At 47.7% G+C, this 27102-nt stretch overlaps 3 protein-coding genes across 8 annotated transcripts in view; 1 reads left to right on the top strand and 2 right to left on the bottom strand.

Annotated features, from left to right (window-relative positions):
- The window catches only part of DNHD1 (dynein heavy chain domain 1), a 65498-nt gene extending 53658 nt beyond the window's left edge, over positions 1–11840 (bottom strand). The window contains 5 exon segments of the mRNA XM_060019674.1: positions 869–1025; positions 3024–3134; positions 3214–3417; positions 7874–8047; positions 11329–11840. Of these exon segments, the coding sequence (XP_059875657.1) occupies positions 869–1025; positions 3024–3134; positions 3214–3417; positions 7874–8047; positions 11329–11825 (1143 nt within the window). The 5' untranslated portion in view covers positions 11826–11840.
- A 1675-nt stretch (positions 11841–13515) lies between these two features.
- Positions 13516–21380, bottom strand: TIMM10B (translocase of inner mitochondrial membrane 10B). Of its 5 annotated transcripts, XR_009520390.1 has the most exons (6): positions 21308–21380; positions 21021–21116; positions 20691–20823; positions 15803–15914; positions 14848–15089; positions 13516–14591 (listed from the first exon to the last, which is right to left on the bottom strand). XR_009520390.1 is itself a non-coding variant. In XM_060018419.1 (5 exons), the coding sequence occupies exons 1-4, from the start codon at positions 21347–21349 to the stop codon at positions 15832–15834; spliced, it is 354 nt and encodes a 117-aa protein (XP_059874402.1). In that variant the 5' UTR covers positions 21350–21380; the 3' UTR covers positions 13516–14591; positions 15803–15831. The 5 variants fall into 5 exon arrangements, 4 of the variants coding, with proteins under 4 accessions (XP_059874402.1, XP_059874405.1, XP_059874404.1 ...); XM_060018419.1 differs by lacking the exon at positions 14848–15089; XM_060018422.1 differs by lacking the exons at positions 13516–14591; positions 14848–15089; positions 15803–15914 and adding an exon at positions 19310–20044.
- Positions 21381–21546: 166 nt separating this feature from the next.
- ARFIP2 (ARF interacting protein 2) lies at positions 21547–26378 on the top strand. 2 transcript variants are annotated; one of them, XM_060017296.1, is made up of 8 exons: positions 21547–21646; positions 22450–22590; positions 22848–22944; positions 23677–23795; positions 23972–24193; positions 24712–24869; positions 25019–25193; positions 25636–26378. In XM_060017296.1, exons 2-8 carry the CDS (start codon positions 22492–22494, stop codon positions 25789–25791), a joined length of 1026 nt encoding a protein of 341 aa, XP_059873279.1. In that variant the 5' UTR covers positions 21547–21646; positions 22450–22491; the 3' UTR covers positions 25792–26378. The 2 variants fall into 2 exon arrangements, with proteins under 2 accessions (XP_059873279.1, XP_059873280.1); XM_060017297.1 differs by lacking the exon at positions 22450–22590 and having other exon boundaries at positions 21558–21646.
- Positions 26379–27102: the final 724 nt, after the last annotated feature.

Genomic DNA, 27102 nt, shown 5'->3' with positions numbered 1-27102 from the left:
CTTAAAAAAAAAAAAAAGACATACAAAAATGTTCATAACAGTTATTCACAATAGTAAAAAACTGGAACCAACATAAGTGTCCATCAACAGGAGAGTTAACAAGTAAACCGTGGTACATTTTTATAGTAAAACACTACATAGCAATACAAAAGAGTGAGCCACTACTACCTGCGATGTTATGGATAAATCTCACTAACATAATGTGGAGTGGAAAAAAGCCAGACGAAAAAGAGAACATGCTGTCTGATTCCATTTACATGAAATTCCAAATCGGACAAAATTAATCTATGGTGACAGAGGTCAGAGCAGTGGTTACCTTTGTGGAGGCACTGATGAGAGAGGTACCGGGGAGCTTGCTGAGGTGCTATAAATGCTCTATATCTTGACCTGCTGGTAGTTACATGGGTGTATACATATGCAAAAATTTCAATAAACTGTATTTAGGTGGCATGTATCACAGATACAAAGTAGGCACACGAAGGAAGGACTCCATGACTGGATGCTTCTACCAGCCACAGTGTCCTGTCAAAGGTTCAAGATATGCTCAGACATGAGCCTAGCAGCATGAAAGATGAGGATTCCAACTCTCAAATTCTCTAACACTCCTGGCACAAACAACTGAAAAAAAGACGTTGTTATGTTCCTTTTCCTCTCTGCTCAAGGCTTTAGGAAAAGGTTGAGTCCAAGTCTCTGCCTACCTGTTATTAATCCATCCACCTAGAGCAGAGACTGCTGTTGCTGGACAGGACAATGGCTCTGAGCCAACTGCAGAGTCCAGAACACACAGGCAAGCTTAAGCCAAGAGAAGGCTGAAACACTGGCGAGTTCAGCTTGGAGAAAAAGCTCCCAATAAATCGGAGCCTCTTACCAGATGAAGGATGGATGTGCAGAGATGCATGCAGCGATGGAGCAGCCGCAGAGCTTTGTGGTTTTCCTTGGCTAGAGCCCGCCGTAGGTCCAGCAACTCGTAGCACTGATCTGCTTCACGGGGGAGCCAGGACACAGAGTGCAGCTCCTGCAGAAGCCTGGAATCAAGGACTAAACTGCTCAGAGCCAGCGACTCTGCCCTCTTACCTTGGACACCTTTGACTTCTTCCTAGCCCAGCTCACATCAGAATGAGCAAAGGTTTAGAGAGGTTATAATATTCCCAGGGACCAACAGTGATAGCCTCCTCTTGAGGGTTCTTTGGAAGAGTTTAAGCCCAGGAAGTTGCTGGCTGGGGAACTCTTTGGGAAAGGCTTGGGGTATGTGCAAATGTTTTTGTTTTTTTGTTTTATGTATTTAATTTTTTTTTAATTTTTGGATTTTATTTATTTTTTTATGCAGCAGGTTCTTATTAGTTATCTATTGTAAATGTTTACACTGAGTTACCTTTCTGCCAGGAAAGAGGGTCAAAGAGATCCCAAGGTGTGACTTAGAAGGAGAGACTGCAGAGGCTTCTTCCATGGAATAGGGGAAGCCAAGGGCCCTAACAGTCTAGATGGACAGGTAGGTTTTATTTTATTTTTTCTTTCTTTCTTTATTTTTTTACTATTTTTTAACATCTTTATTGGAGTATAATTGCTTTACAATGTTGTGTTAGTTTCTGCTGTACAACAAAGTGAATCAGCTATATGTATACATATATCCCCATATCTCCTCCCTCTTGCGTCTCCCTCCCACCCTCCCTATCCCACCCCTCTAGGTGGTCACAAAGCACCGAGCTGATCTCCCTGTGCTATGTGGCTGCTTCCTACTATCTATCTATTTTACATTTGGTGGTGTATATAGGACAGGTAGGTTTTAGAATCAAAGGTGAGGAACCTTCAACTTCCCTATGGGGAAGTTTCATCCCTGACGAAACCCCACTTCTCTTATTCATTCCCCAAACAACCACCCTGAAAAATCTACATCTCTAAATATCCTGGAAAAAATGAAGGACCCCCCTAATAAGCAGAGGATGATCACAATGGGTGTAATTTATTCAGTACCTCTTGGGGCACTGAACATGGTACTTTATATTCACAATCTCATTTAATTCTCACTACAGCTGTGAGTAGCAGAAATCTTCCTCTCTTGTTTTCAGATCAGGAAACTGGGGCTCAAAGAGTAAAGTCCCTTGCTAGTGTTCAGGACTTAAATTCAGATCTGTGCCGCCCAATTATGCCATGATGATTAAGCTAGACTGGAGGATACCTAGAGCAGAGGTTGCAAACTGGTAGCCCATGGGCCGAGTTCAGACTGAAAAGGTTTTTATATGTACCACTAAGAGTTGGCCAGCACAGTGTTTTAATAAAAATTTTCACTAACCAGGTAAAATTAAGAGATTTGACAACAAAATGTGGATTCCCAGGTCATCCTGAAAAAATAATGTGGCTGACACACTGGACCCATGTTCCCCATGGCAACAGTCAGTTGGAACTGAGTAGTGACTGTTCTCTTTCGGTGCAATCTCCAGACTGACTGCAGTCCCACACTCCCTAAAGTCTTGAATCGAACCCACTGCATTTCTTCCATAGCTCCTCCTTGGGACCTGTAGGCATCTGAGCTTGCAACTCCTATCACAGAACATAACTGGAGTGGTTGAAGAGTTGTGCAGAGAAAGCAAGAAAGTACTGAAAATAGGAGTAACTAAGCTTTTCTTAAAAAAAAAAGAATCCAATTAATACCATAGTAAGAGCAGAGTTTCAAACACCTGCATTATCATCCTCAAATTTGATATTTAATAATTGTATGATCTGGGGCAAGTTGATGTAGAAATTAATTAATACATAGAGCTATGTTTAGAATATATTATTCAGAGAAAAAAACTGGTTACTTAACAATATGTAAAGTATGATCACATTGGTATATGTGATGGAAAAAAGACTACAAGGATATGCAACAAAATGTTTGTCATGGTTATTTGTAGATGGTGAGACTGAAGATTTTCTTCCTTTGTGCTTTTTTTTTGTATTTTCCAAATCTTCTACGATGAACGTGTTGTTACTTCTTGTAAAATAATTTTTTAAAGTTCATTGAAGTTGTGTTTTGAAGACCTCACCTGCTAATATGGAGTAGCCCAACTCCAAAGTGGGGCACGGCAAAGAGCAGATGCTTCTCTAGGAAAGTCCGGTGCCGGTGCAGCCTCTGAAACTTCACACCCTTCTTCCAGCTACAGATCAGAGGGCAGTGACAGTGGCTGTTGCTCTTTATGACACTTCTTCCCAAATCCCATACCCGTCATCACCTACCAGGCCAAGGCCTTGCGTAAGAGGAAATACTTGAAGAACGGAATGAACTGGAGCTGTTGCCAGAGGACAGAGTGGTGGTGCCAGGTACCCAGCGTCATTGCCTCACTGCCCTCCACAGGATGTACGTGCAGGACCCCAAAGGGAGAGAAGATGTAGTGCTCAGAATTCACCTTGTTGGGTGGTACCACCATCAGGCTGTAAGGTCTTTAAGAAAGGGCACAGATCAGAGCCTTGCAAACTTGTGCAGACTCCAGGGAGGGACAAAAGAAGGACAGGAAGGGGGAAATAAGGAGGCAGGAAAGAAGGCGGAAGAAAGTGGGAAGAGGGGAAAGAGAGCAGAATGATCTTCAAACCAGAAAGATGGAATATTCAGAAGAAACAGAAGCCAAAAATAGGTGGGAAGAAAGAAAAAGACCCCTAGCCAGTCCCAAGAAGTTCCTATCTCCAGACCCAGAGAGCTAACATCCCATCAAATCTAAGATGCCATCAATTGTAAGCTTGCAGCATTTTTAAAATTATTTATTTGTTTGTTTATTTATTTAGGCCATGCCAGGTCCTAGTTGCAGCATGCATGCGGGATCTAGTTCCCCAACCAGGGACTGAACCCGCGCCCCCTGCATTGGGAGCGAGGAGTCCCACCCACTGGCCCACCAGGGAAGTCCCTAGTTGCAACATTTTCTTATGAAATGCTAAAATTAAAAAAATGCCACCAATATGATATGCCACCAATTTGTAAGCTGCATCACAATTTCAGAGATGTTGAAATGTGAAAAAAAATGTGCATCTTAGAAATGATAAAATATGTATATCCCTAGATGCTGAAATAACATGCAGAGATAATCAGGGAATGTTGTTTGGAGTAACTGAGAATGGGGAAAAGCAAGAGTAACTAGAAGACTAGACACAGGCCAATAAAGAGGAAAACTGCCACCTAGTGAACCAGACAAGTACCTCCAGAGCCATCTTAACATCCTACTAAGTTGTCTTATTTCAAGAAAATGCACCTACATCCCACATTAAATACAATTTATATGTAACTATATAGTAGTTGCAGAAAACTAGTTGCCATAATGCTATGTTTGGGCACATTTAATAAAGCATTTATTCATTTTTAAAAATATTTATTTTTGGGGCTTCCCTGGTGGCGCAGTGGTGGAGAGTCCGCCTGCCGATGCAGGGGACACGGGTTCGTGCCCCGGTCCGGGAAGATCCCACATGCCGTGGAGCAGCTGGGCCCGTGAGCCATGGCCGCTGAGCCTGTGCGTCCAGAGCCTGTGCTCCACAACGGGAGAGGCCACAACAGTGAGAGGCCCGCGTATCACAAACAAACAAACAAACAAACAAAAAAAACAAATCTACATGACTCAAGCCCCCTCTCTTAACCACTGGGTCAGTTGGCATTTCACAGGGTAGCTACCTACCCTAACTGAAGCCTGACTTCCCAAGGGAACACTCCTTCCCCTGTGGCCTTCTTAATGGAGGCTACTCTTCCTGCACAGGGCCAAGAGTCAGGGATAGCTGAGCAAAGACTCTAAGGAAGTGAGGGAATATGTTCTCGCCTAAGTATAAATCAAAATCTAGGACAGGGAGTTCCCTGGTGGCCTAGTGGTTAGGATTCCGGGCTTTCACTGCTGTGGCCCAGGTTCAATCCCTGGTCAGGGAACTGAGATCCCACAAGCCATGTGGTATGACAAAAAAAAAAAAAAAACTAGGACAAATAAAAGAAAAAAACATTTTTTATAAATTTATTTATTTTATTTATTTATTTTTGGCTGTGTTGGGTCTTTGTTGCTGCACACGGGCTTTCTCTACTTGCAGTGAGTGTAGGCTACTCTTCGTTGTGGTGCATGGGCTTCTCATTGCAGTGGCTTCTCTTGCTGTGGAGCATGGGCTCTAGGTGCGCAGGCTTCAGTAGTTGTGGCATGAGGGCTCAGTAGTTGTGGCTTGCGGGCTCTAGAGCGCAGGCTCAGTAGTTGTGGCACACGGGCTTAGTCGCTCCGCGGCATGTGGGATATTCCCGGACCACGTATCGAACACCTGTCCCCTGCATTGGCAGGAGGATTCTTAACCACTGCGCCACCAGGGAAGTACCAAGAAAATTTCGATAAATGCAAATACTTTGAAAGAAAACCTGTTACATGGCAAATAAATAAAGTGAAACAAAAAATGCCAGTTTCCACTTTTACTGATGGTGCACTTGAAATTTGGACCAACACTCCCACTTGAGAACAACTAGAAAAACTGGGCAAAGTATCTGGATAAAATATGAAAATCATCAGATAACCCACAAATCAATCCCCTGGGCTTCCAGTTGGGACCCTGGTTACAACACAGGTTGAACCAGAAAACACCTCCCTCCTTGGTGTGGGCCCCCAGCTGCAACTTCTGCTGTTTAGCCTTCCAAGTCTGTTGAAAGCTCATCTCCTCTTCTCCATCTTTCAGGAGCATATAGTAAAACTGACACACCATTGCCTCTACTGGAATCTCTGGCGAAAAGCAGAACCAAGTGCGAAACTCACTTCATTGGGTCCCTTCTTTGACAGATGTTGGCACTGTGATTATCCACTGCCTTTTTAGTTCGCTTGCTCATGGTTTCTTGTCTCTCTCTGTGCCTAATTGTCTTTGATTGTGCTGCTTCTCTGACTATGACTGAGCTGATAGTTGAAAGCCCTAAGCTTGTAATTTTCTTTCTGTAGGCTCTCCACCATGGTCAATAGGCATCTCATCCAACATTGCTACCATTACTATCACTACTGCCGGACAGTCAAGTGTAGCAGCCGCTAGGTGTCAGTAGGTAGGTTATCACTTCCAACTACAGTGACTAATTAATTGTGATGCCACTATAGGTCATGGATTACTAGTATACTATTTCCCATTAAGAAGGAGGCCGGTACTGTCCAAGGCCAAGGACATTACCAAAATAATATCAAAATCCCATATTTGAGGATTGTTTCCTGGGACCACTCGTAATATCAGAGTCTGGTCAGGAAAACAGAAATTGCATTAGGAATTTCAACAAAGTGAATTTAACAGAGAAAATGTGTTTTAGAAAAAGTGTCATAGGACACCTAAAAAGCAAAAAGGGAATATTAAGCGCAGAGACAATAACTGCAGGAAATGGACGCCAGCCCTAGAACTAGAGGAGCAAAAGGAAGAGGTTTCTCTAAGAAGGAGATGCTGCCTGGCTGTTACTAGTATATAAGGAGTTTGCAGGGGTGTGTGTGTGGGGGGGGGTGCCTTGCAGAGCAGTGACTCAGAACTCTGATGGGAAGATGCTACCCAGCTGGCGTTGGTCCCTCTCAGGATCAGAGGAGGCTGATTCAGAAACTGGCAGCTGCTGCCAGAGTGAAAGACATGAAGAACAAGCAAAGGAAGGACAGAGTCCCTTCTCCTCTCATCCTGCTGTCCAGTCTCCTTCTAGCACCCCCTATTAATCGAACCTAACAGGAAGCTGGCTGAAAAAGGAGAAATGAAGTTTGCAGTCCCAGCCCCAGTATTACAAAGCAGGGAGAGGAGAGCAGAACTAGAGCCAAGAGACCATTGCTTAATAACTGGCACAATGCTCTCAGTGAACTTTCGTTAAATGAACTGATCAGTAAATCAATGGATGGTACAGCTCACTAGCGCTACCTACGTTCAGGAGGAAGAGGTCAGTGTATGCAGGAAATAAGGCTCCCTGGGAGTGGGTATCAGATACTGCTTACCAGTGAGACAGTCCTAGGTTTAAGTCCTTTTTCCATCACTTACTATGTGGTCTTGGACCAGTTACTGAACCTCTCTATGCATCAGTCTATTCATCTCATATATGGAAATAATAATGGCACCTATCTGGTAGGTGGGGATTAAATGACACATGGATATAGAAAAGCTTGATTAATGGTAATTGTTATTGTTATTTCTGGGAAGAGAAGAGACTTGAATAAAGCATTTAAAAATACTAAGATTTGGATCTAATGGAAGAAAGTGAATGAATGCCTCTCAAGTCATGTGGATTGAGACTTGTTTTTATCGCACAGAGATAAAATTAGGACGAAAATGTAGAAGTAAAAAGAAAGTAGTCTAAGGAACAGGATGCCTTGCAAAACACAAAGCTTCCCTGAGAGTGTAAAGATTTAAACAAACACCAAGATTCTTGCATTGGAGTTAGAAGAGATCACCATTAAATTCCCTTCTGAGGCAATGACCAAATGTTTCTATCACTCTAGGACAGAACAAAGAAGACAGAGAAAAAAGTAGAAAAGAATGACTAAGACAAAAAGCTATGAGAGGGCTTCCCTGGTGGCGCAGTGGTTGAGAGTCCGCCTGCCGATGCAGGGGACACGGGTTCGTGCCCCGGCCCGGGAGGATCCCACGTGCCGCGGAGCGGCTGGGCCCGTGAGCCATGGCCGCTGAGCCTGTGCGTCCGGAGCCTGTGCTCCGCAACGGGAGAGACCACAACAGTGAGAGGCCCGCGTACCGGAAAAAAAAAAAAAAAGAGTGGAGAGGAAGCTGAGGAGAAGGGAAGACAGAGGGAAACCAGGAGACAGAGGAGAAATGAGAGGGAAGAGGAGAAAGATAGGAGAGGAGCGGGTCTAGAGAGGAGGAGGGAGGTGGGGAGGCAGCACGGGAGGAAGTCCGGGGGCGGGAGGAGTAGGACAGGGGTCTAGGCGGGCGCTCTCACCGAAAGTCGCTGCTGGGAGCCACGTTGAGATAGAGGAAGTGGATCTTCTTCAGGTATCTCTCTGTCTTCATTACGGTCATTATCTGGCTACCCAGGAGGGAAGTCTGCGGTAAGAAGCCAGTGCTTCTTTCTTGGAAGATCTCCTCCCCAGGAACTTCCGAGTCAAGCTGAGACCTGTATGATAAAAAATCAGGACAGAAGAGGCAGAGCAAAGCGGTCAGGTGGGCACTGTCAGCCAGTGAATGAAGGAGCTAGATCAGGTGCCTGAGAGGACCTGATGTGACCTTGTCAGAGCCTGTCGACCATCTACACCCGAAGGTTCACATACTGAGCAAATACAGCCCATGAGGAGATACAGTCAGGCAACTATATTCGTACACCTGTGTGTGAATAACCTCTCCCTTTCTGATAAGTGAATAATCATTCTGGATTGATTGTGATTACTATGACGTCAGTATTACATAATACTGAGTAAAAGTAATGGGAATACTTGGCTGTCCCAACTCATCACCTTGCAAGCGCACGGTCCTGGATTTCTTCCCTCTGGCAGCCTTCCTAACATTCTTGATCTCCTATCTTTGCCCCCGTTATACCTGCTTTCCAACCCTGCATGATCTCCATGCTTGTGATTCTTTCTTACTCTTCCTCTAACATCACCCAACTTCCAGCTTCACATCCATCTCTTCCCAGCCGGGATCCGATGATGCGTCCTTCAGCTCACTCAAGCCTGCACCAGTACCAACAATCTTCCTACACTTCTACCATACCAGTCGATAAAATTGGTATTAAAATTAATTATTCAAGAAGCCAAAAGTCAATTACCTGGACTAATAATTTTGGTTAGAGCACAAAAATAAAACTCTGAAAAATTAATCAAAGTATTTTTGTGTCATTAATTGACCCAAATCTAGATCAACAGAACAAGTTACCCCAGGGATACAGTGCAATCCTATTCTAAAGTTCACATCAACGGTAGGGTTTATGATTTTGACGTCAGATCAGGACATCTTAATGGTGTAACTGCTATTAAAGATTCATTTCCTCAATAATTAAAGTGCTACATGATCTAAGTAGGTTCAAAAGATCTCAGAACAAAGGAATGTCATCAGCTCCTCTATAGATTCCTGGTGTCCAGTCTCATCTGTGGGCTCACTCTGCTCGATGTCTTAGTACAAGTCCTCAGGGAGCTACCCCTTGCAGTCTCCTCAGCTGCTATTCCAGGCCTCAACCTACCCACCCCCTCAACCTATGCCCAGCCCTGCTGAGCTCCCAGTCACCTTCTCTGCCTCCATCTCTGCCCAGGGGAAACTGAGGCTCTCAGCCATGAAATAACTCCCTCAAGTTCAGCTGCCTTTCCACACATTTATCTGTACATATTTCCATCCTAATCTTGTCTCCTAATTTGCGAGGAAGGAGTGACTTTCTTCTCTGCAAGGCTAACTCGTCCATTTGTGCTCAGGATCACTTATCCCGCCTTCATGATGTATTTTTTCTTTTTTTAAGATTTTTTTTTTGATGTGGACCATTTTTTTTAAAGTCTTTATTGAATTTGTTACAATATTGCTTCTGTTTTATGCTTTGGTTTTTTGGCCCTGAGGCATGTGGGATCTTAACTCCCCAACCAGGGATTGAATCCGCAGCCCCTGCATTGGAAGGTGAAGTCTTAACCACTGGACCGCCAGGGAAGTTCCCTTCATGATGTATTTTCAATCTCTTCTTCTTTGACTGTTAGCCTATATTTATTCATTCACTCTACAAATATTTATTGAGCACTTACTTCTCAAGCACCGTCTTAAAGACTATAAACATCTCTCCATTTTTTGGAGTCCTACTCAGACACCACTATTCTTTCAATCTGCTGTCCTAATCTCTCTCTTTCCCTTTCAAGCCAAGCTTCATGAAAGAATAACAAAACGTGATTTCCACTTCTTCACCTTCCATTCACTCCTGTATGCACTACAATCTGCCTTCCTTCTCACAAAATGCCACTGAAACCACTCTCACCAACCTCTTCCTTATTGCTAAATTCAATGAGTATTTCTCAGGTTTTTCTTACTTGCCTCAGTAGCATTTAACACTACTGACTGCTCCCTCCTCCTTGAAACTTTCCTCTTTATTTCACCTCCTAATCTTCAAGATATTTTGTTAACCCTAATCTAAACCCAAACTCCTCTGACGTGCTTTCCCCTAACTCTGATGTGTATACACACACACACACACACACACACACACACACACACTCCAGAGGAGCAGCCAGGGGAAAGGCCGTGTTCTTTGATTTTTATAGCACTTAACACAAATCGTCACGATATTTTACTTAAATCAACGTACTTAACATCTATCTCCCTTAACTAAGCTGTAAAACCCCAGGGAAGAGCTTGAGTCTATCTTACCACTTCTGTATCCTCACCATCTAGCAGTTCCTGATATATATTAGATAACCAATAATACTTCTTGAATGTATCAATGCCTGGGAGGCCAGGCCTGGGGAACATGGTACAAATTAAGTCACATTAGCTAGGCCTCAGAGGTTTACCGCCAGCTCCAAAGAGAGGACAAAGAACTTGGCTTCTTGCCAACATCTCAGCCCATTCTCACTCCAGTTAGGTTCCCCCGGGAAAGGAGACTTATACTTAGGGCCCAGGGAAGATCTTTGACAAGAAGAGTCTGCTGGGGTTACTGAAGGCATACACTGTTGGCACTGGCCACCTGTCATCAGGCCCCCAGGAGCCTGCCTATCTGCCCACCAGTAAGACTTCAGGAAAAACTTGACCCCGCCATTAACTTAGAGCAAAAATTGAGAAAGCCAAGCTAGATTAAAGGTAAAACTACCCTTCTTCCCAGACAGTGAATACGTCACAGACAAGCTGGCCAGAGGACAAGGAGAAATTCCAAGATTAGAGTTAGAGAACTCTCAGAAGAGGGGGTCTCTGGAGGCATTCTGAAACCCTGAAGAGAGCAGTGAGAGCCAGATTGGGGAGAAAATCACCTCTCCAGGGGCCAGGATCCCCTCACTCGCAGGGCAGGAAGAAGGCTCTGGAAGGTCAGAATGAAAGTCCTACCTGTCAGTGCTGCCAACTGTAATGTGCCTTAGTTCACACAGACATGAGTGGGAAGGGTCCTCAGACAAGCACTCACCTAGGAGCATCCCGAGGGAAGGACCTGGATCAAACATCCGGCACCCAGCACTAGGGAGGCCCAGAGGCCAGACTCAGGGATTACGAACAAGTGAGAAAAACAACTAAGCGCTATATGAAAAAGAAGTCTAGAAACTCTGGAAACTCAAGCTATTGTCTGAAGCTTTGGCCTCCTCATCGTTGACTTTTGATTTTCATTCATGTCTGCATTTCCCTATGGGGATTAACACTGAGACCGCTGGGTTTATTTTGCAGACAGAAAGGAAGAGGGTTCTTCCTCTCTTTTGCTCAAAGCCCCAGACTAGGTCCCTCACTTACTTAGTCTCTCTTCCTCCGACAGGCTCCTCTTCTGCGTTGTCACCGTCACTGCTTTCATACTGTACAGGGATGTCCGTCGCTAGTGCCAAGGGCAGGAGGCTAAGGCCATCTAGCCAGTGGGCCTCTTCCAGGGCCACCTCAGTACCAACAATACCCAGGCTGTGCTGTAGCTCAGGCAGTGTCAATGGTCGTAGCCATGTGGCCAGCCCCTCCTCTACTTGCTGCCCTCCCCACCGGGCCTGCACAAAAGGGCAGGCTGGGCGTGGGGGCCCGTGATGGAACCTCTGCTTCTGGGGATAGCAGTCAACATGGGAGGTGCCCTCTAACAAAGAGGTGTCTCGGGGAAAGGCCTGGTCCATGGCACCTAGCAGGTCCAGCTGGAGCTGGGCCTGGACCCAGGGTGCCCAGCGGTATAGCCGCTCCAGGAAAGGCAGCAAATCAAGGCGACCAACAAGCAGCGCACGATATGGAGGCAGCAGACCCAGCACTGCGTACATGTAGTACCAAGCTGCAGGGCCGCCATCCTGCAGCACTGCTGAGAACAGAGTTTGGAGCTCAGCTACCAGGAGCTCCAGCACTGCAGGCCGCCCTGGCTGAGTCACTGCCTTCAGAAACTGCCTCTGTTTTCCCTGACAGGCCCAGCGCTGCTCTGCTGTGTCTAGGACACCTACAGAGTGCCAAGATTCAAGGGCTTTAGCTGACGCCTCTTCATCCGAGACCAAGAGGAGCCAGGCATTCAACTGCCGTCGGACTGACCCTGCCCACTGCTCGGGATCCGACTGCCAGTTCCAGGTTCCTGGTTGCTGGATCTCACCTGCTTAGTTCAGCCCAAGAGAGGGCAAGAGAAGGGGGCTTAGGCTCTGGGCAGGGTCAAAGGGATTGGGAGAAAGGGGAAGGGAGGGACTTAGGACAGGAAAATGGATGGAGCTGCAGGACAGAGCTAGACCAGCAGAGGGCCTTTCCTGAGACCCTCAACCGACCCCACAGATTCCCCCCAAGACTGCTAAAAAGCAGGCCCAGGACAGAGGTAGGGCCCTCCCCGCACAAAAGTCCCTTCCCACTGCCCAGAACACTGTCCCCTCACCTGGCCTAAGGGGCACAGGAGGCAAGGGAAGGGAAGAGAACGGCATCTGCTGGTGAGGTTTCATGGGGAAGTGCCTGCTGGAAAAATGGATGAACTTAGACTCGGGTCCCAGGCACAGGCTCGCTCTACTCACAGCCACCTCCACCCAGAGACTCGCACACACACGTGTGATCACTTGTAGACACACACACACCGAAAGGGCTCACTCAGAGGACCTTAGAACAGCAGGGAACTGTCACTGGGATTGGAGCCTGGCGATCGCCTGAAGGGAGGAACAGGTCGTCACTCAGAGGCAGCAAAGCCCCAGTCCCATTTGCCCATGGGCTGAGGGATGTGTTGAGGACAGAAAGCAGAGGGGTGGGTACAGAGAACTACTTGGTTGGATGGAGTGGGGCCCGGGGTAGACCGGAGAGGGCCAGGCTGGAAGGAGGAGGAAAGAAGGAAGAGGAGGGGAGGAAAGGGAGGGGATGAGGGTCCGTAGGAGCGCAGGAGAAGGGGACACGCCTGGGGGCAGTGGCGAGAGTGGGTGTCTAGGGGGCGGTGCGAAAGGAAGCTGATCCCCAGCAGCAGACTCACCCGCAGCCCCACCCCCTCCCAGCGGTTAGAACAGTTACTGGATCGCTTGAGGCCCGAGCCTCCTTTGAGAGCCCGGGCGAAACCAGAAAGGGGCGGGGCCTAGGGGGGAGGGGCCGAGCCCAGGCCCAACCTACAGGCTGCCTGCCGGCCTTGGGAACAGGCCGTCTGACTGGTTGGGTCTGGAAAAGAGCTACGTGGCTGATTTGGGGAAGTCGCAATCCTGAGGGCGTCGTGGGCAGGTGTAATGCACGTGCCTGTTTATCTATTACTGAGCCTGTAAGCTGCCACGGGCACCAGCAAGCAGTCTTTGGGACACTCCCCAACCCGGGCACCAGCAAGCAGTCTTTGGGACACTCCCCAACCCGACACACACTCGCAAGTATCTGCCTAGCCCACCTCACCCCCTGCAAAAAACCCAAACAAGACACACTCCTTGATCACAGGGAGCTCAAAATTGGGGTTGGAGGTGGGGGGAACGCCTGAATGATTACAATGAATAGAAACTCAGCACGTGATAGAGTCCCACCTCTGCTTTATAAATCTGATAAGAATCCCAAACTTAAAAACTTAAAATGTCCAAAACCAGACTCCTAACTGCCTCCTTCCAAATAAACCTGTTCCTTTCACTGTCTTCCCCATCTCAGTAAATACCAAGTCCATTTTTCCAGTTGCTTGGGTCAAAATTTAGCGTCACCTTTGACTCCCCTCTCCCCCCACACACATCCCATGTCTAATGCTTTAGCAAATTTTGTTAAGCTATAGCTTCAAAATATATCCAAAATCCAACTATTTCTCACCACCCTAAGAGCTAAACCTTGGTCTAGGCCACTATCACCTCTCACCTAGATTATTCCATAGACTTCTAACTGGTCTCTGTTTCCTCCCTTGCCCCTACAATCTGCTCTTTTCAGAGCAGCCAGTGACCTTTTTCAAATACAGGCAGATCCTATGACTCCTCTGCTCAAAACTCACTAATGCCTTATCATCTCATTCCCTCAGGAAAGCCAAAGTCCTACACAGCCTACAATTTGCTATCTCATCAGCTGGCTGCTACCTCTGTGGCCTTTTGACCATCTATCCCTATTCACACCACTCCTCTGTGCCTGGATCACACTGAGCATGCTCCCCCCCCAACCCCGCCAGAGCCTCCATACAGTACATCTCTGCTTACGGTTCATTTAGAAGACAGAGAAGTTTTCTGTGGCTGTGTAACCAATTGCCACAAACTAAGCAGCTTTAAAACAACATCCATTTAGTATCTCACAGTTCTGTACATCGATGCCCAGCATGGCCTGACTGGGTTCTCTGCTCAGGATATCATAAGCCTGAAAGGTCATCTGGGCTGAGTTCTTGTCTGGAGGCTCTGGGGGAAAATCCTCCTCCAAGCTCATTCTTGTTGTTGACAGGATTCAGTTTCTTGCGGTTGTGGGACTGAGGTCCCTGTTTCCTCCTGGGCCTCAGGGGCCACTCTCAGGTCCTAGAGGCCACCTGTCTTCCTTGCCATATGGCACCTTCATCTTCAAACCAGCAGCAGTGCCTCAAATCCTTCTTATGTTTCAACTCTTTCTGACATTCTCTTCTGCATCCAGCCAGAGAAAACTCCCTGCGTTTAAAAAGTTCATGTGGTTAGGCCAGGCCCACCCGGATAATCTCCCTTTCTTACAGTCAAGTATGTCATATAATACAACCTAATCACAGAAGTAAAATCTGTCATATTCACAGTCCTAGGGATTATACAGGGTGTGTACACAGGGGGTGGGAAATCTTGCGCACCATGTTAACATTCTGTCTACTACACATATGCTGTAATAACAAAAAGACCCCCAAAATACGATGGCTTAAACATAATAGAAGCTTACTTTTTCTCTCACACAACTGTCCAGGAATAAGTACTCCAGGGCTAAAATGGCAGCCTTTTAGTTGTTCTGCCTTCTTCAAGGAAGTGGTCCTTATCTTCAAGGTCCAAGACAGTTCACCACCATGTGTGTTGGGCCTCATCCCAAGTAGTGAGATGGGGGAAAGAGTAGGAGAAGGCCCACCCTTACCCTTAAGGGCACAACCTGGCAATGCATGCATCACTCGATCACATGGACACACCTAGCTGCAAGGAAAGTTGCAAAATCTGATCTTTATTTTCAGCCACCATCTGCCCAGGTTAAAGTCAGGGGTTCTATTAGTAAAGGAAGAAGGGGACGATGGATGCTATGGGCAAGTAGAGGCTGATGCCACAGTGAACACTCTTTTTCTAGATGTCCACGAGGCTTCCTCCCTCATTTCAAGTTTCTGCTTAAGGAGACCTCATTAGTGAGTTCTTCTCTGACAACCTAGCCTAAAATAGCAACACTGTCCCCAGCTTCCTTATCCTTCTTACCCTGCATTGATTTTCCCCATAGCACTTATTACCATCTCATATCAATACTTACTTAACTGCTTATTGTCTGTTTCCCCTGACTAGAAGCATAAGCTCCACGGTGGCGGTTTCTGACTGCTCTCTGCTGTACCCCCAGCCCCTAGTACTAGGCACCATGAGTAGGTGATCACAAAATATTTGTGGAACAAAGGCATAAATGTATAGCAATCAATCGTCATTAGTGAGAAACAGGACAGACTCTGGAAGTCACACTGACTGGATTGAAAACCTGACTCCACCACTTGCTAGTCATGGGATATTTTACTGCAATTTTATTTTTTTGTGTAAAATGAAGATAACAGTAGTACCTACTTTATAGGGTTGTTGTGAGAATTAACTGAGTTAATGTATATAAAATGCTTAGACTAGAGCCTGGTAGATAGTACACACATGATATAACTGACCTGTGTGAGCTGCGTGCTTTTGTTGTTGTTTATGGCACTCTACCAAGTGCTGTGGACGTAATGGTGAACGAGACATAAAAGGGTTCAATGAGGGCACAAATAAGAATCCTTCCTGGAAAAGGCAAGGAAGAGTTACAGGTAGGCCTTAAAGTTTTAGCCCTTAAAATAATAGTTTTTTCCAGTTATAAAATAAATTATGGGGATGTAATACACAGAGGAGGGAATACAGTCAATAATATTGTAATAACTTTAAATGGTGACAGATGGTGACTAGACTTACTGTGGCGGTCATCTCATAAGGTATATAAATGTCAAATCACTATGTTGCACACCTGAAACTAATATAACTATGTATATCAATTATACTTCAATTAAAAAAAGTTTTCCAGACAGACAAAGCCAAAAGGGAATTCTGTTCAGTAACCTCTACTGAGCCTTCAACACTACCTAATAATCTAATTATGTTCCTTTTGTCAGTTCACTCTCTCATTCTGTGCAATGACTATTTCAAACCTTCTGCTGTACTTTCTCATCTTCCATTTTCTTTGGCTTTACTCTCTGATGATAACTTCACTTCTGAATTATCAGTGACTAACGCTCAAAATGGGGATGAAACAATCCCAGAAAAATTACACTGAGAAATAACAGGACCTTGAGAAACTTTTAGATTTAATGGCTGGAGGTGGGTAAGCCCGCAAAGGAGGCTAAGAAGCTGTGGCCAGAGGTAGTAGTGAAAACACAAGTGGAATCACAGACACCAGTGAGAGTGTCCATGAGGAACAAGTCGATAGTACCAGATGCCACTAAGAAGTGAAGTAAGCTGAGGAAATAACCACTGGATTCAGGGATATGAAGGCCACTTGGTGAGCTAGGGTGACCTCAGGAAGAACTATTTCAATAGAATAAAGGTTACAGAAGTCAAAATAGGGTGGGGGGAGAAGTGGGAATGGAGAAGACCAACGTATCCACTGTTTTGAGTTTAGCCGTAAAATGGAAAAAAACTGGACGGTACCTGTGAGGTAGAGTGGTTTGTTTGCTGTAACGGGAGTCTTCGGCATGCTTAAACACTGATGAGAATTTAGTAAAGTGGGAAAAAGTCAGAGATCTCCAAAGAAGGAAGGACTAGGATTCAGTGCACAGGAACAGGCACTGGCCATGAGCGATATTTGTCCTGTTTAGACAGGAGGGAAAGAGGAGGGAATGATGCAGATGTAGATGGGTGACCAAGTTTTGAGTTGCAAGATGTTGCGGAAGTTCCTAACTGATAGCTTTTACTTTTGCCTATGAAGTTAAAATAAGGTTACCTGCGGAAAGTGAAGAGAATCATGGGGATAATAAGAGGCTTAAGAATATTGGTTTGGGGCTTCCCTAGTGGCACAGTGGTTAAGAATCTGCCTGCCAATGCAGGGGACATGGGTTCGAGCCCTGGTCCGGGAAGATCCGTGGAGCAACTAAGCCCGTGAACCACAACTACTGAGCCTGCGCTTTAGAGCCCATGAGCCACAACTACTGAGCCCACGTGCCTAGAGCCTGTGCTCCGCAACAAGAGAAGCCACCGCAATGAGAAGCCCGCGCACCGCACCGCAATGATCAGTAGCTCCCACTCACCGCAACTAAAGAAAGCCCATGCGCAGCAAAGACCCAATGCAGCCAAAAAATAAATAAAAATAAATAAATTTATATAAAAAAAGGAATATTGATTTGAAATAGTCATTGCAGGGAACAGGAAAGACGACTAGAAAAATCTAGTGGGATTACAGGGCCTCAGACTCCATTTGAAGTTGATAACCATGGATTCATAGCGATATAAATCTGCTCTATAGTCATTACCTTGGGCAGTTTTTAGATGTCCAAATGCAGGCACAAATGTTTCATTTTACCCAGGCCCAACAAAGAAATGAGAGGGAAGGAAATTTAGCCTATTCCAAAAGAATTACTAGAATTTCATAAGGACTTTGTTTTTGGCCACGCCCCATAGTGTTCGGGAGCTGAGTTCCTAGACCAGGGATCGAACCCAGGCCCCCTGCAGTGGAAGTGCGGAGCCTCAACCACTGGACGACCAGCGAAGTCCCAAGAATGACTAGAATTTAAGCTCGACAGGAATCTAAAGACAGGAAGGTGTTAATGGAGAGAATGTAGAAGCAATGGTCTGAACGCTGCATTGAAATTTAAAAAAAAAAAAATGGTAGAGGAATAGTCCAATAAACAAAGAGGAAGGAATACAGTCAGTGAATAAGATGCAAGTAATAGTGTTTTGAAGATGGAACAGTTTGGGGTGGTGGACAATGGAAAGGATGTAAGTAAGAGTAGCCGAGACAGAGTAGAAATCATTAGAGATTGGGTCAAGGAACTAAGAGACAAAAAACACTGAATGGACTGTCTTGTGTAACATTAAAGTATCAAGAGGAAGACCAACGGCTAGCTCTGCAGAGGAAAGTAGGAGAGTGGCAGTTACTACAGATAAGTAATAAGAGAGGTGATACAGTTGAATAGGCTCAAAGGAATTAGACTTTGCAAAGGAGTAGGCAGTTAAGTTCTGAAGCCACAATAGCAAGAACAACTCTGTCTCAAATATGTGTTTGTGATAAAGGGATAAAGCTTTGTCAACATTTATCCTCGTGTTGTGCTTGAAACATCACATTGCTCATTATACCAATGGCTAAGACGTCATGGTAAGACCTCAAGGAGATTTCAGTGACAAAGGAAGACGGATAGTAGGAAGAAGGTACTTTTCGTTAAGTATTGAACCTATTTATAAACAGAAAGGAAAGAAGAGATTAAAAAGTCTTGGTGGATCAGACTGAGGGACAGTTGTCTTTCCATGCCTAGGGAAAAGTTGACTGCAGATGAGCAGGCAAATATAAGCTCTGGAAGTTCAAAGGACATAGGCTTTAGAGTCAGACAGATCTGTGTTCCTAGCCCTTCTCCAGCAATTACTAATTACGTGACATGGAAACATAGATAATTCACAGTGGAAGTTTATTGCAGGGATATACATAAATATCGATGAAGAATCCTCCCACTATCAGAATATCCCAGGTCCCCAATCCTGTCTCTGGGAATTGCAAAGTTCACAAGCTGCTTTACCTGCATTTACACTTTTCAAGGAGAGAACTTTATTGGGCAGACATGAAGCCACTCAGTAGGAAAGTTCCTGATCAACAACTTTTTTTATTAAGGAAGGGTCTTAGCAGACCTTTCTGTTCAAGATTTGTTCAGCTAATGAGGCAAAAAGCTGATTAGAGCCACTTTTCTCAATAGGTAACTGCATATAAGGTGGGCTTCTGGTACATACTGAATTCTTGCCTCCTCATCTGTTAAGTGGGGATAATACCAAGACCAGAACCTATACAAAGCGGGTGCTCAACAGATATTTTGAAAGGCAGCCTGGTGTAGTAAAAGATTTTAAAGACAGGTCTGCATTTTCAGACAGGGTCTGCTACCAGAGAATTTCAATGCCCTGATCTGTACAGGAGAGGAAACATCTGCTTTGTGGATGGTTGTAAGTTTTCTTTTATTTCGTTTTTTTTTTTTTTTTTTAATGATTGTAGGAGCCAATGTCTAAGAAGTTCTACTTCCATTTTAAAAATCAAACATGGTCACCTGATGGGGAATAGTCAAGGATGAGGCAGGGGATTAAGGAGAGCAATGAAGGTGTAAAATAACTGCTGTAGTGATTAGGAGAGCAAACAGACCAGGAACTCACAAAGGGTTGCTTGTTTGTAACGAGGGCTTGGTTGAGGTTGGAGATCTTGAATATTTAGTGGCACTCACTACACAGCTTTATTTTTCTCTAGCAGTGTGAATGGAGGAACAGAAATGTTAAAACAGCTGATACAAAAAGGACACAAAAATGGCAAGAAAATTCAGTGATGTACAGGCCACTCAGATTGCTGAATACAGAAGTAAATTCCACACGGAGGGAAATAATGAGGAAAGAACAGACAGGCTGGAATTAGAAATCACAGAACAGGCACAGTGGGAACAATCTGGGGTAGAGGAAAAGATGGAATCAGGAGATTACAGACAAGCAGTGAGACATTAAGGTAACATTCAAGAAGTCCTGAAGATTTGGCTTTCTTCCTTTTTTTCCCATAACCATCACCATCTACTTCTCCCTTAGGTTTTTATCCCTCGAGTCTGACTGTATTGCAGAATATGGTTCCACAAGTTTTCCCCTTTCTGACTGCTCCTGAAGACAAGCACACAGATCTTCTTTGTTTAAAGATTTTACTGCTCATCCTAAGAAGACAGAAAATATTAAGTAAGTAACAACTTGAGGAAGTGGTTGACGTTCCAGAACACCCCAGAATTCTTACAGGTTTCATCTCTGTCTGAGGCTACTGACTTCCCAGGAGGTAGCGCCTAAAAGCCCTGTGGATTCTTAATCTGCTGTCCTTAGATATCTCTAAGTGAGCCATTTAAGTCAGACAGATTTAAGGACAGCTAGACAGAGTTCCCATTTTCTGTCATCTGGGCAGAAACCAACTTCTTGTCGCTATTACCAGTCTTAAAATTGTACCCACAGATGTCGCTTTAACCAGGTGCCTGGGAATGCTGACGTTTTCCTTCTACACATTGAAGGCAATTTCTCTGCTGCCAGGGCTGAAGCATCCTGACAGAATAATAAAGATGGTGTCAATCAAGTGGGCAAAGCTTCCTTGCCCAGAATACAAACCAAACAAAGTAAAAGTGGGTTTATTAGCTCCAGGAAAAGGAGCAACAGTACCCAGCTCTCAGGCAACTCCTCACTTTCTATATACAGGTCGCACCCAGCCCAAGGTCCACTGGCTCCTTAAATATGAGGGTCCATCCAGTGCCTCCCTTCCCGGGGTTGGGGACGGCTAGCTCCCTGATGGCGAGGTTTCGGGCTGTTCGGCAGCAACACCTGGCACAGATGAGGCAGCCTCGTAGTCTGCGATGCGGCGCTGTACCAGGGCAGGCATGAGCTGCACGTAAGCGGCCATGAGGCGGTGGTTGGAATGGATCAGCTTCCCAGCACAGCTGTGCAGACAGGCCTCCTGGAAGGAAGACAGGGTGGAAGTAGAAGCCAAAGGTGTCTCGTCAGGTCCGTCTCCTTCCTTCCCATCCCCAGCCTAGGGGCTAGGGTCGCAGAAAGGCCAGTGCCAGAGGTAGGGGAAGTGGCGGAAGAGGGAAGCAGTCTACGGTTAACTCTGAGGATCGAGGGTAATCTCCCTACTCGGTTCCCCCACCTAACCTCCTCAGCATCCAGAGCTCGGTGGTGCAGGCTGGGCACGCAGCGCTGGAAGCAGAGTTCCGTCATCCGATTGTAGACCAACAGGAAGTCCCGCAGCTGGGAAGAAGGGGGACAAGGAACTCAGCGAAGAGGGGCCACATCTCAATTCAAGGCCGCGCCGCCCGAGCTTTCCCAGGACCGCACCCCATGGCCCGACGTTCCCAGCCCTCTGATGCCTGGTTCCTTGGGGTTCCCGCCATGCAGACAGGGATGCTAGCTGAACGCGTGGCCCCAAAGCTCCCACTCACGTTTCTGAGCTGTTGCTGCTGTTGCTGCTGCTGCTGCTCCATCACGCCACCGGCGCGTGCCCTACGTCACTTCCTTCACAGCTTCTTGGTAACGCCCGGAAGTGACCTCTCGTGACTCCCCAGGGACAGAGAGGTTGGCTCCAGGATAGCCCTGCCCCCAGATGCCAACGTCACTTCCGCCCTCATAATCTGCGACGTGGCCGGCTTCTTCTGCCCGTGAGAGGACGTCACTTCCGCCGAGTCCCTGACCTGCTGCTAGGATCGCGACAGGAACTGGAGCCCGAGGTCCCCGCGCGGCCCGGGCCTGGCGCCCTGAGGGGAAGAGCCGCCCGGCCCGAGGTGAGAGGGACGTGCATGGGCGAGGGCAAGTTGAATGCACGAACCTGACGTGAGGGCAAGATGCCTCTGAACCCTGGGGAAGGATGAGGACACACCTGATGCCCAGGTGTATGGGGGGAGGGCGGAGACTCACACACCTGGGGAGACATAACTGACTTTGGAAGGGATCACCTACCTATGTACTGGGAAAAAGAGGCTTTTCCCAGAGGTCGTGAACTTATACCAAGTGATTCAACAAAGGCCTGAAGGGGGAGGGCCCGAGGAAGAGGAGGTGCATGGGATAGAGGAAGGGGAGACCCCCTGCAGGAAAGAGGAAGAAACACTAAAGGAGTGTGAGAGGCCGAGCAGTGGAGAACATACCTGAATGGGGGTACACACCTGAGCCCTGGGAAAGGGGTTCATCTCCTGATGGGGAGAAACACCTGCATGGGCATATGCTTCTTGAGAGCACAGACTTTATCTCTCTTGTTCACTGCTGTTTCTCTATTGCCTCAAATAGTGCATGACACATAGTAGGCACTCATTAAATGTCTGTTGAGTGAGTGAATGCATGAATGATCACCGGAGTCCTGGTAGGATAGGGGGGTTCATGAGAACATGACCTCAGGTCAGGCACACCTGAGGCCTGGGTGTGCGTGTTACCAATATGCACCTTGGAGGGGAGAAACACATATACTTCAGGGAAGAGTAGTGGCCAAACCCCAGAACACTGAGGCCCTGGGACAACCTCCGAAATGGCAGGGGAGATCTTCCTCTTTGGAGTCCTGGCCAGTTTCCAGAACTGTCTGTGTTGGGCTTTGCAGGGCGCTGGGGTAGAGACTTTGACTCCAGTCCCTTCGCTAGCCATGACGGACGGGATCCTAGGGAAGGCAGCCACAATGGAGATCCCCATCCACGGGAATGGTGAAGCTGGGCAGCTTCCTGAGGATGATGGGCTGGAGCAGGTGCTTCTGTTTGATTCTTCATATTGTTTCAATTGAGGAATCCCAACTCATAAACCCTGAACCCTCGTCCCTATTCCAGTAGCCTTCCCCTAACTTACCTAATCTCCCTTCAATCTTTTTACAAATCTTTGTTCTGATTCTGTGCAGACTTCCCTTGTGTGCTCTCTCTATGATGCTTCAATCCAAGCTTGTTTTCACCCCCAAAATGCTTCAGCTGCCCCTATGTTCCTGAAGCCCCCCTCTTCTCTGGCCTATAGGACCTCCAGCAGGTGATGGTGTCAGGACCCAACCTCAATGAAACCAGCATTGTGTCTGGTGGCTATGGGGGCTCTGGTGATGGACTCATCCCCACAGGTATGAATGATCAGAACAGGACAGGAAGCTTGAGTGGAGAGGGGGAGAGTGGTGGTTCTAGGGAGCATAGAGTATGTCTAAGAAGGCTTGAATTATGTCTGGAGATCCTGGGAAACTCTGCTAGTATGAACCCTATGGAATCTCAGCCCAAGGCCAGTTCCCAGAGTTGTCCATCTGCTCCCACTTGTCATTTAGCCCCACTTGTCCTTTCTCTGCTGTCACCACCTAAGTCAAGCAAAGAACTCTGTTTCCCAGGCCTCCCCTGCCTGCTCTGGAGCCTGAATCTGATTTGGAACTTTGTGAGGCTTCTCAGAGTTTTACTTTAGACTCTAACATTTAGAGGAACAAACAGCTCTGAATCTCACACTGACTAGTATCCACGTGGGAATGTCAGCCGGGTTTTCTGTTTGATGGACCCACTATCCTTGATCAGTCACCCCATACTCAGCCTATTTCCTGCTGTTTTCTCTACCCCTGTACACTAGCAACTCCCTCTTCCCTCCTTCTTCAGTCCCCACCACCACTTCAGAAGGAGGCCGGATGTATATTGGGTTTTGGCTCTCAGGGCACAATGTATGAGTTCCTTCTAGTGAGTAGGAGAATCTAATTGTCTCTAGGTTCTGCTCCTTCAGGGAAGTCATTTTCATGTGCTGGGAGGGAAGTATGGGCGGAACCACAGAGGTGTCTGATTGTATCTGAGAGAGGCTGGTGTCAGAGAACTTGGTCCTTTAGGGTCTGGCCGCCATCCATCTCACAATACCAACTCTGCTGGCCCTGGAGATGAGGTGGCTCGGGGCATCGCTGGAGAGAAGTTTGACATCGTCAAGAAATGGGGCATCAACACATATAAGGTGGGATTCAAGCACCTCTCCCTTCCCCCAAACTCCCCTGGGTACCTTTTCCCCATCTTCCAGATCCTAATGTCCCATCTATGGCTGAGACTAGGAGCCTGGGGTTGCTGGGGTAGGTACGTTTTGGGAGGACAGGGTGCTAGGGTCTCTGACCTATTCCCTCACTTCCCAATCAGTGTACAAAGCAGCTGTTATCAGAGCGATTTGGCCGAGGCTCCCGGACTGTGGACCTGGAGCTAGAGCTGCAGATTGAGCTGCTGCGTGAGACGAAGCGCAAGTATGAGAGTGTCCTGCAGCTGGGCCGGGCACTGACAGCCCACCTCTACAGCCTGCTGCAGACCCAGCATGCACTAGGGGACGCCTTTGCTGACCTCAGCCAGAAGTCCCCAGAGCTTCAGGTGCCTCAGCCAGGCCTGAGAGGGTGGGGGACTGGGCCCGGGCCCGCCAGGCAGTCACCCCTCAGCCTCCCTCCCTCCTGCAGCCCAGAGGGAGAACCCCTCCAGGGCGGGCCCAGCTCTGCCCCCAGCAGCACCCACCTGTGGAGGCAGGGGCTTGTATGGAGGTCCAGAAGTTGGAGGGGGTGGGGCAGGCGGCACACCAGGTGCCTCACAAGTACCCCTCTCTGCATTGACAGGAATGCCTTCAGTGCTCAGCCTAATCGGAGCCCCTCCTTTGCCTGCTGCACTAGCTTTCCCTACTCCAGTTCTGTGAACTTCATCTGAGGCCCTCACTCCCACATTCCTGTCCCAGGCATCCCCAGGGCAGCCCCACTAACTTTCTGGCTAAGAGAGCCTTGCTGGAGGCAGTGCTGGGTTGTTCCACTTTCAATGGCTGGTTCCTCCCGGGAGAGGAGGGGAAAGAAGGGCCCTACAGCCCGGACTGTTACTCAAGGCCTGTCCCTCCCTTCTGCCCTCAGGAGGAATTTGGCTACAATGCAGAGACGCAGAAGCTGCTGTGCAAGAATGGAGAGACGCTGCTAGGGGCTGTGAACTTCTTTGTCTCTAGCATCAACACGTTGGTAACCAAGACCATGGAAGACACGCTCATGACTGTCAAACAGTATGAGGCTGCCAGGTGTGGGCACTGGCAGGGCCTAGGGTTTGGGGCATTTGGCTGGCATGGGTGGAAGTTTGAGCTTTAGGGGCACAAGAATTGAGAAAAGAAAGGAGAGTATGTGTGGAGGGCAAAGGGGTGGAGACCAGCCCATATCACCCCCTCCCCAGGCTGGAATACGATGCCTACCGGACAGACTTAGAGGAGCTGAGCCTAGGCCCCCGTGATGCAGGGATGCGTGGTCGACTTGAGAGTGCCCAGGCCACTTTCCAGGCCCATCGGGACAAATATGAGAAGCTGCGGGGAGATGTGGCCATCAAGCTCAAGTTCCTGGAAGAAAACAAGGTGCTAACCCCACCCCTTTGACCCAGCCCACCTTCCCATCTGTAACACTGACCTCACCCCCCCCAAAAAAAAAACCTCCCCATTATTGGACGGGGAAATGCGGCCTGGCTAAGGAGTGGGATCTTCCCCAGCCCACTCAAGCCCTGGGCCTTTCCCGTCACCCTCCCTCTGATCCCTTGAGGATTTGACTGCTGATCCCAAGAACATAACTGGGAAAAACCCACCCCTTAAGCTTGGGTGCCAGAACCTCTGGCCCTGCCAATCAGGTCAGGTTTCTCCTATCACACTGGCGTTTATCCTTTGGCTCCCTTGATGGAGGTCAGCCCCCACTCCAAAAGCACGATCAGAGCAGAGTCCATGTGCCCCTGGTCTGGGCTCAGGCTCACAGCCCCTCAGGAAGGGTGTCTGAGTCCAGTCTCGGCTGACCTCGCTGGCCCCCCAGATTAAGGTGATGCACAAGCAGCTGCTGCTCTTCCACAATGCCGTGTCAGCCTACTTCGCTGGGAACCAGAAACAGCTGGAGCAGACCCTGCAGCAGTTCAACATCAAGCTGCGGCCTCCAGGAGCTGAGAAGCCCTCCTGGCTGGAGGAGCAGTGAGCCACTCCAGCCCAACCTGGCTGTCAAGGACATTGGGAGGGGCAGTCCCAGGGTGGGGGAGATTTGGACAAGGGACATCCCTTGCCACCTGCGCTCTGGCTTGGGTTCCCTTTCCCTGGCTGGGGCCTGACAGGAGGTCTGCAGGCCCAGCAGCTGCTGCCCTGTCCTTTATCTTCCTGGCCACTGGGCTTCATTCCCAGATCTTTTCCTTCCACTCCACAGCCAAAGGCTATGACAAAAACCACTCCCTGGCCAATGGCATCACTCCTCAGGCCTATCCCAGTTCCTGGGGTGTGCCCCCTGACCAATGGCAGAGCCTCAAAAGGCCCTGTCAGCCAATGGCAGCTCTTCTTGGGCTCCCCTGGGCCAATGATGTTGCCTCCAATATCCTTTGTCCCTCCTCAATGCGTGCCCATTGCAGAGAAGGGGACTGGGACCAAAGGGGTGGGGATATGGGGAGCCCCATTTCTGGCCCTGCATCTGAATGGGTCTCCCCTCACCTACCCACCCAGTTTAATTGTGCTTAGAGCCCTGGAAGATTGGGACCTAGCACTAGGAATAAACCTTTCATAAAAGCAGGCCCAGTGAGGTCAATTTGTGGGGGACTCTAGGAGGGTGGTCTGGGTAGAGAAACAGTCTAATTACACACCAAAATCCTATCATTTCAGGAGAGCTGGGGCTAGATAGCTGAAGTCACAGGTTTCAGGAACAATCTGAGGGCCTACTCTCCTCCCCCAGCCCCAGTAGGAGCCAAAGCTTTATTTGCCCTTTAGGCTAGCACCAAGATAGCAATGGATCTTAAAACACAGGGCCCAGAGCGGGTTGGGCCCACTGACCTCCATCATCCAGTCATTCATACAGCAAATATTTACTGAGTGTTTTTATTTGCCAGGCACTGCGCTAGACCCTGGCGAAACATCAGGGAATAAAACACGGTCCCTGCCCACAGTGCTTACAGCCTAGTGGGGGATAGAGGCAAGTTAGGCAACTACAATACAGTGATAAGTACTAGGATACAGAAATACAGAAGTACAGGGGGCTATGGGAGCACAGAGGAGGGGCATCTAGCCTAGATAGGTGGAGATGGGGATGTCAACTTGAAAGCTGAGACCTGAGGGTAACTAGAGGATAGCCAGGTAAAGAGTAGGGGGAAGAGCATCTTAGGCAAAGAGGCCAACATACGTGAAGGCCCTGAGTAGGAACAGGAAGGAATTCAGCTTGGGAAAAATGAAGGGGGAGCGGCTAGAGGATGACTCTAGAGGTAAGGTGGTAGACCATGCTGAGCCTCTTCAGGCTGCTTACGGACTTTTG

This window comes from Delphinus delphis, chromosome 8, assembly GCF_949987515.2.
Source record: "Delphinus delphis chromosome 8, mDelDel1.2, whole genome shotgun sequence".
NCBI lineage: Eukaryota > Metazoa > Chordata > Mammalia > Artiodactyla > Delphinidae > Delphinus > Delphinus delphis.
This window is presented reverse-complemented; position numbering and strand designations above follow the sequence as displayed.

What these genes read in the sequence shown, in the direction of transcription:
- TIMM10B (XM_060018419.1), bottom strand. Translation starts at nt 21,349, where the DNA reads ATGGAGCAGCAGCAGCAGCAACAGCAGCAACAGCTCAGAAAC. An exon ending in AGCAGCAACAGCTCAGAAAC is followed by an intron (nt 21,117 to 21,307) that starts GTGAGTGGGAGC and finishes CCTTCTTCCCAG; the next exon opens with CTGCGGGACTTCCTGTTGGT. An exon ending in GAGCTCTGGATGCTGAGGAG is followed by an intron (nt 20,824 to 21,020) that starts GTTAGGTGGGGG and finishes TCTTCCTTCCAG; the next exon opens with GAGGCCTGTCTGCACAGCTG.
- ARFIP2 (XM_060017296.1), top strand. Translation starts at nt 22,492, where the DNA reads ATGACGGACGGGATCCTAGGGAAGGCAGCCACAATGGAGATCCCCATC. An exon ending in AGAAGTCCCCAGAGCTTCAG is followed by an intron (nt 24,194 to 24,711) that starts GTGCCTCAGCCA and finishes TTCTGCCCTCAG; the next exon opens with GAGGAATTTGGCTACAATGC. An exon ending in AGTTCCTGGAAGAAAACAAG is followed by an intron (nt 25,194 to 25,635) that starts GTGCTAACCCCA and finishes CTGGCCCCCCAG; the next exon opens with ATTAAGGTGATGCACAAGCA.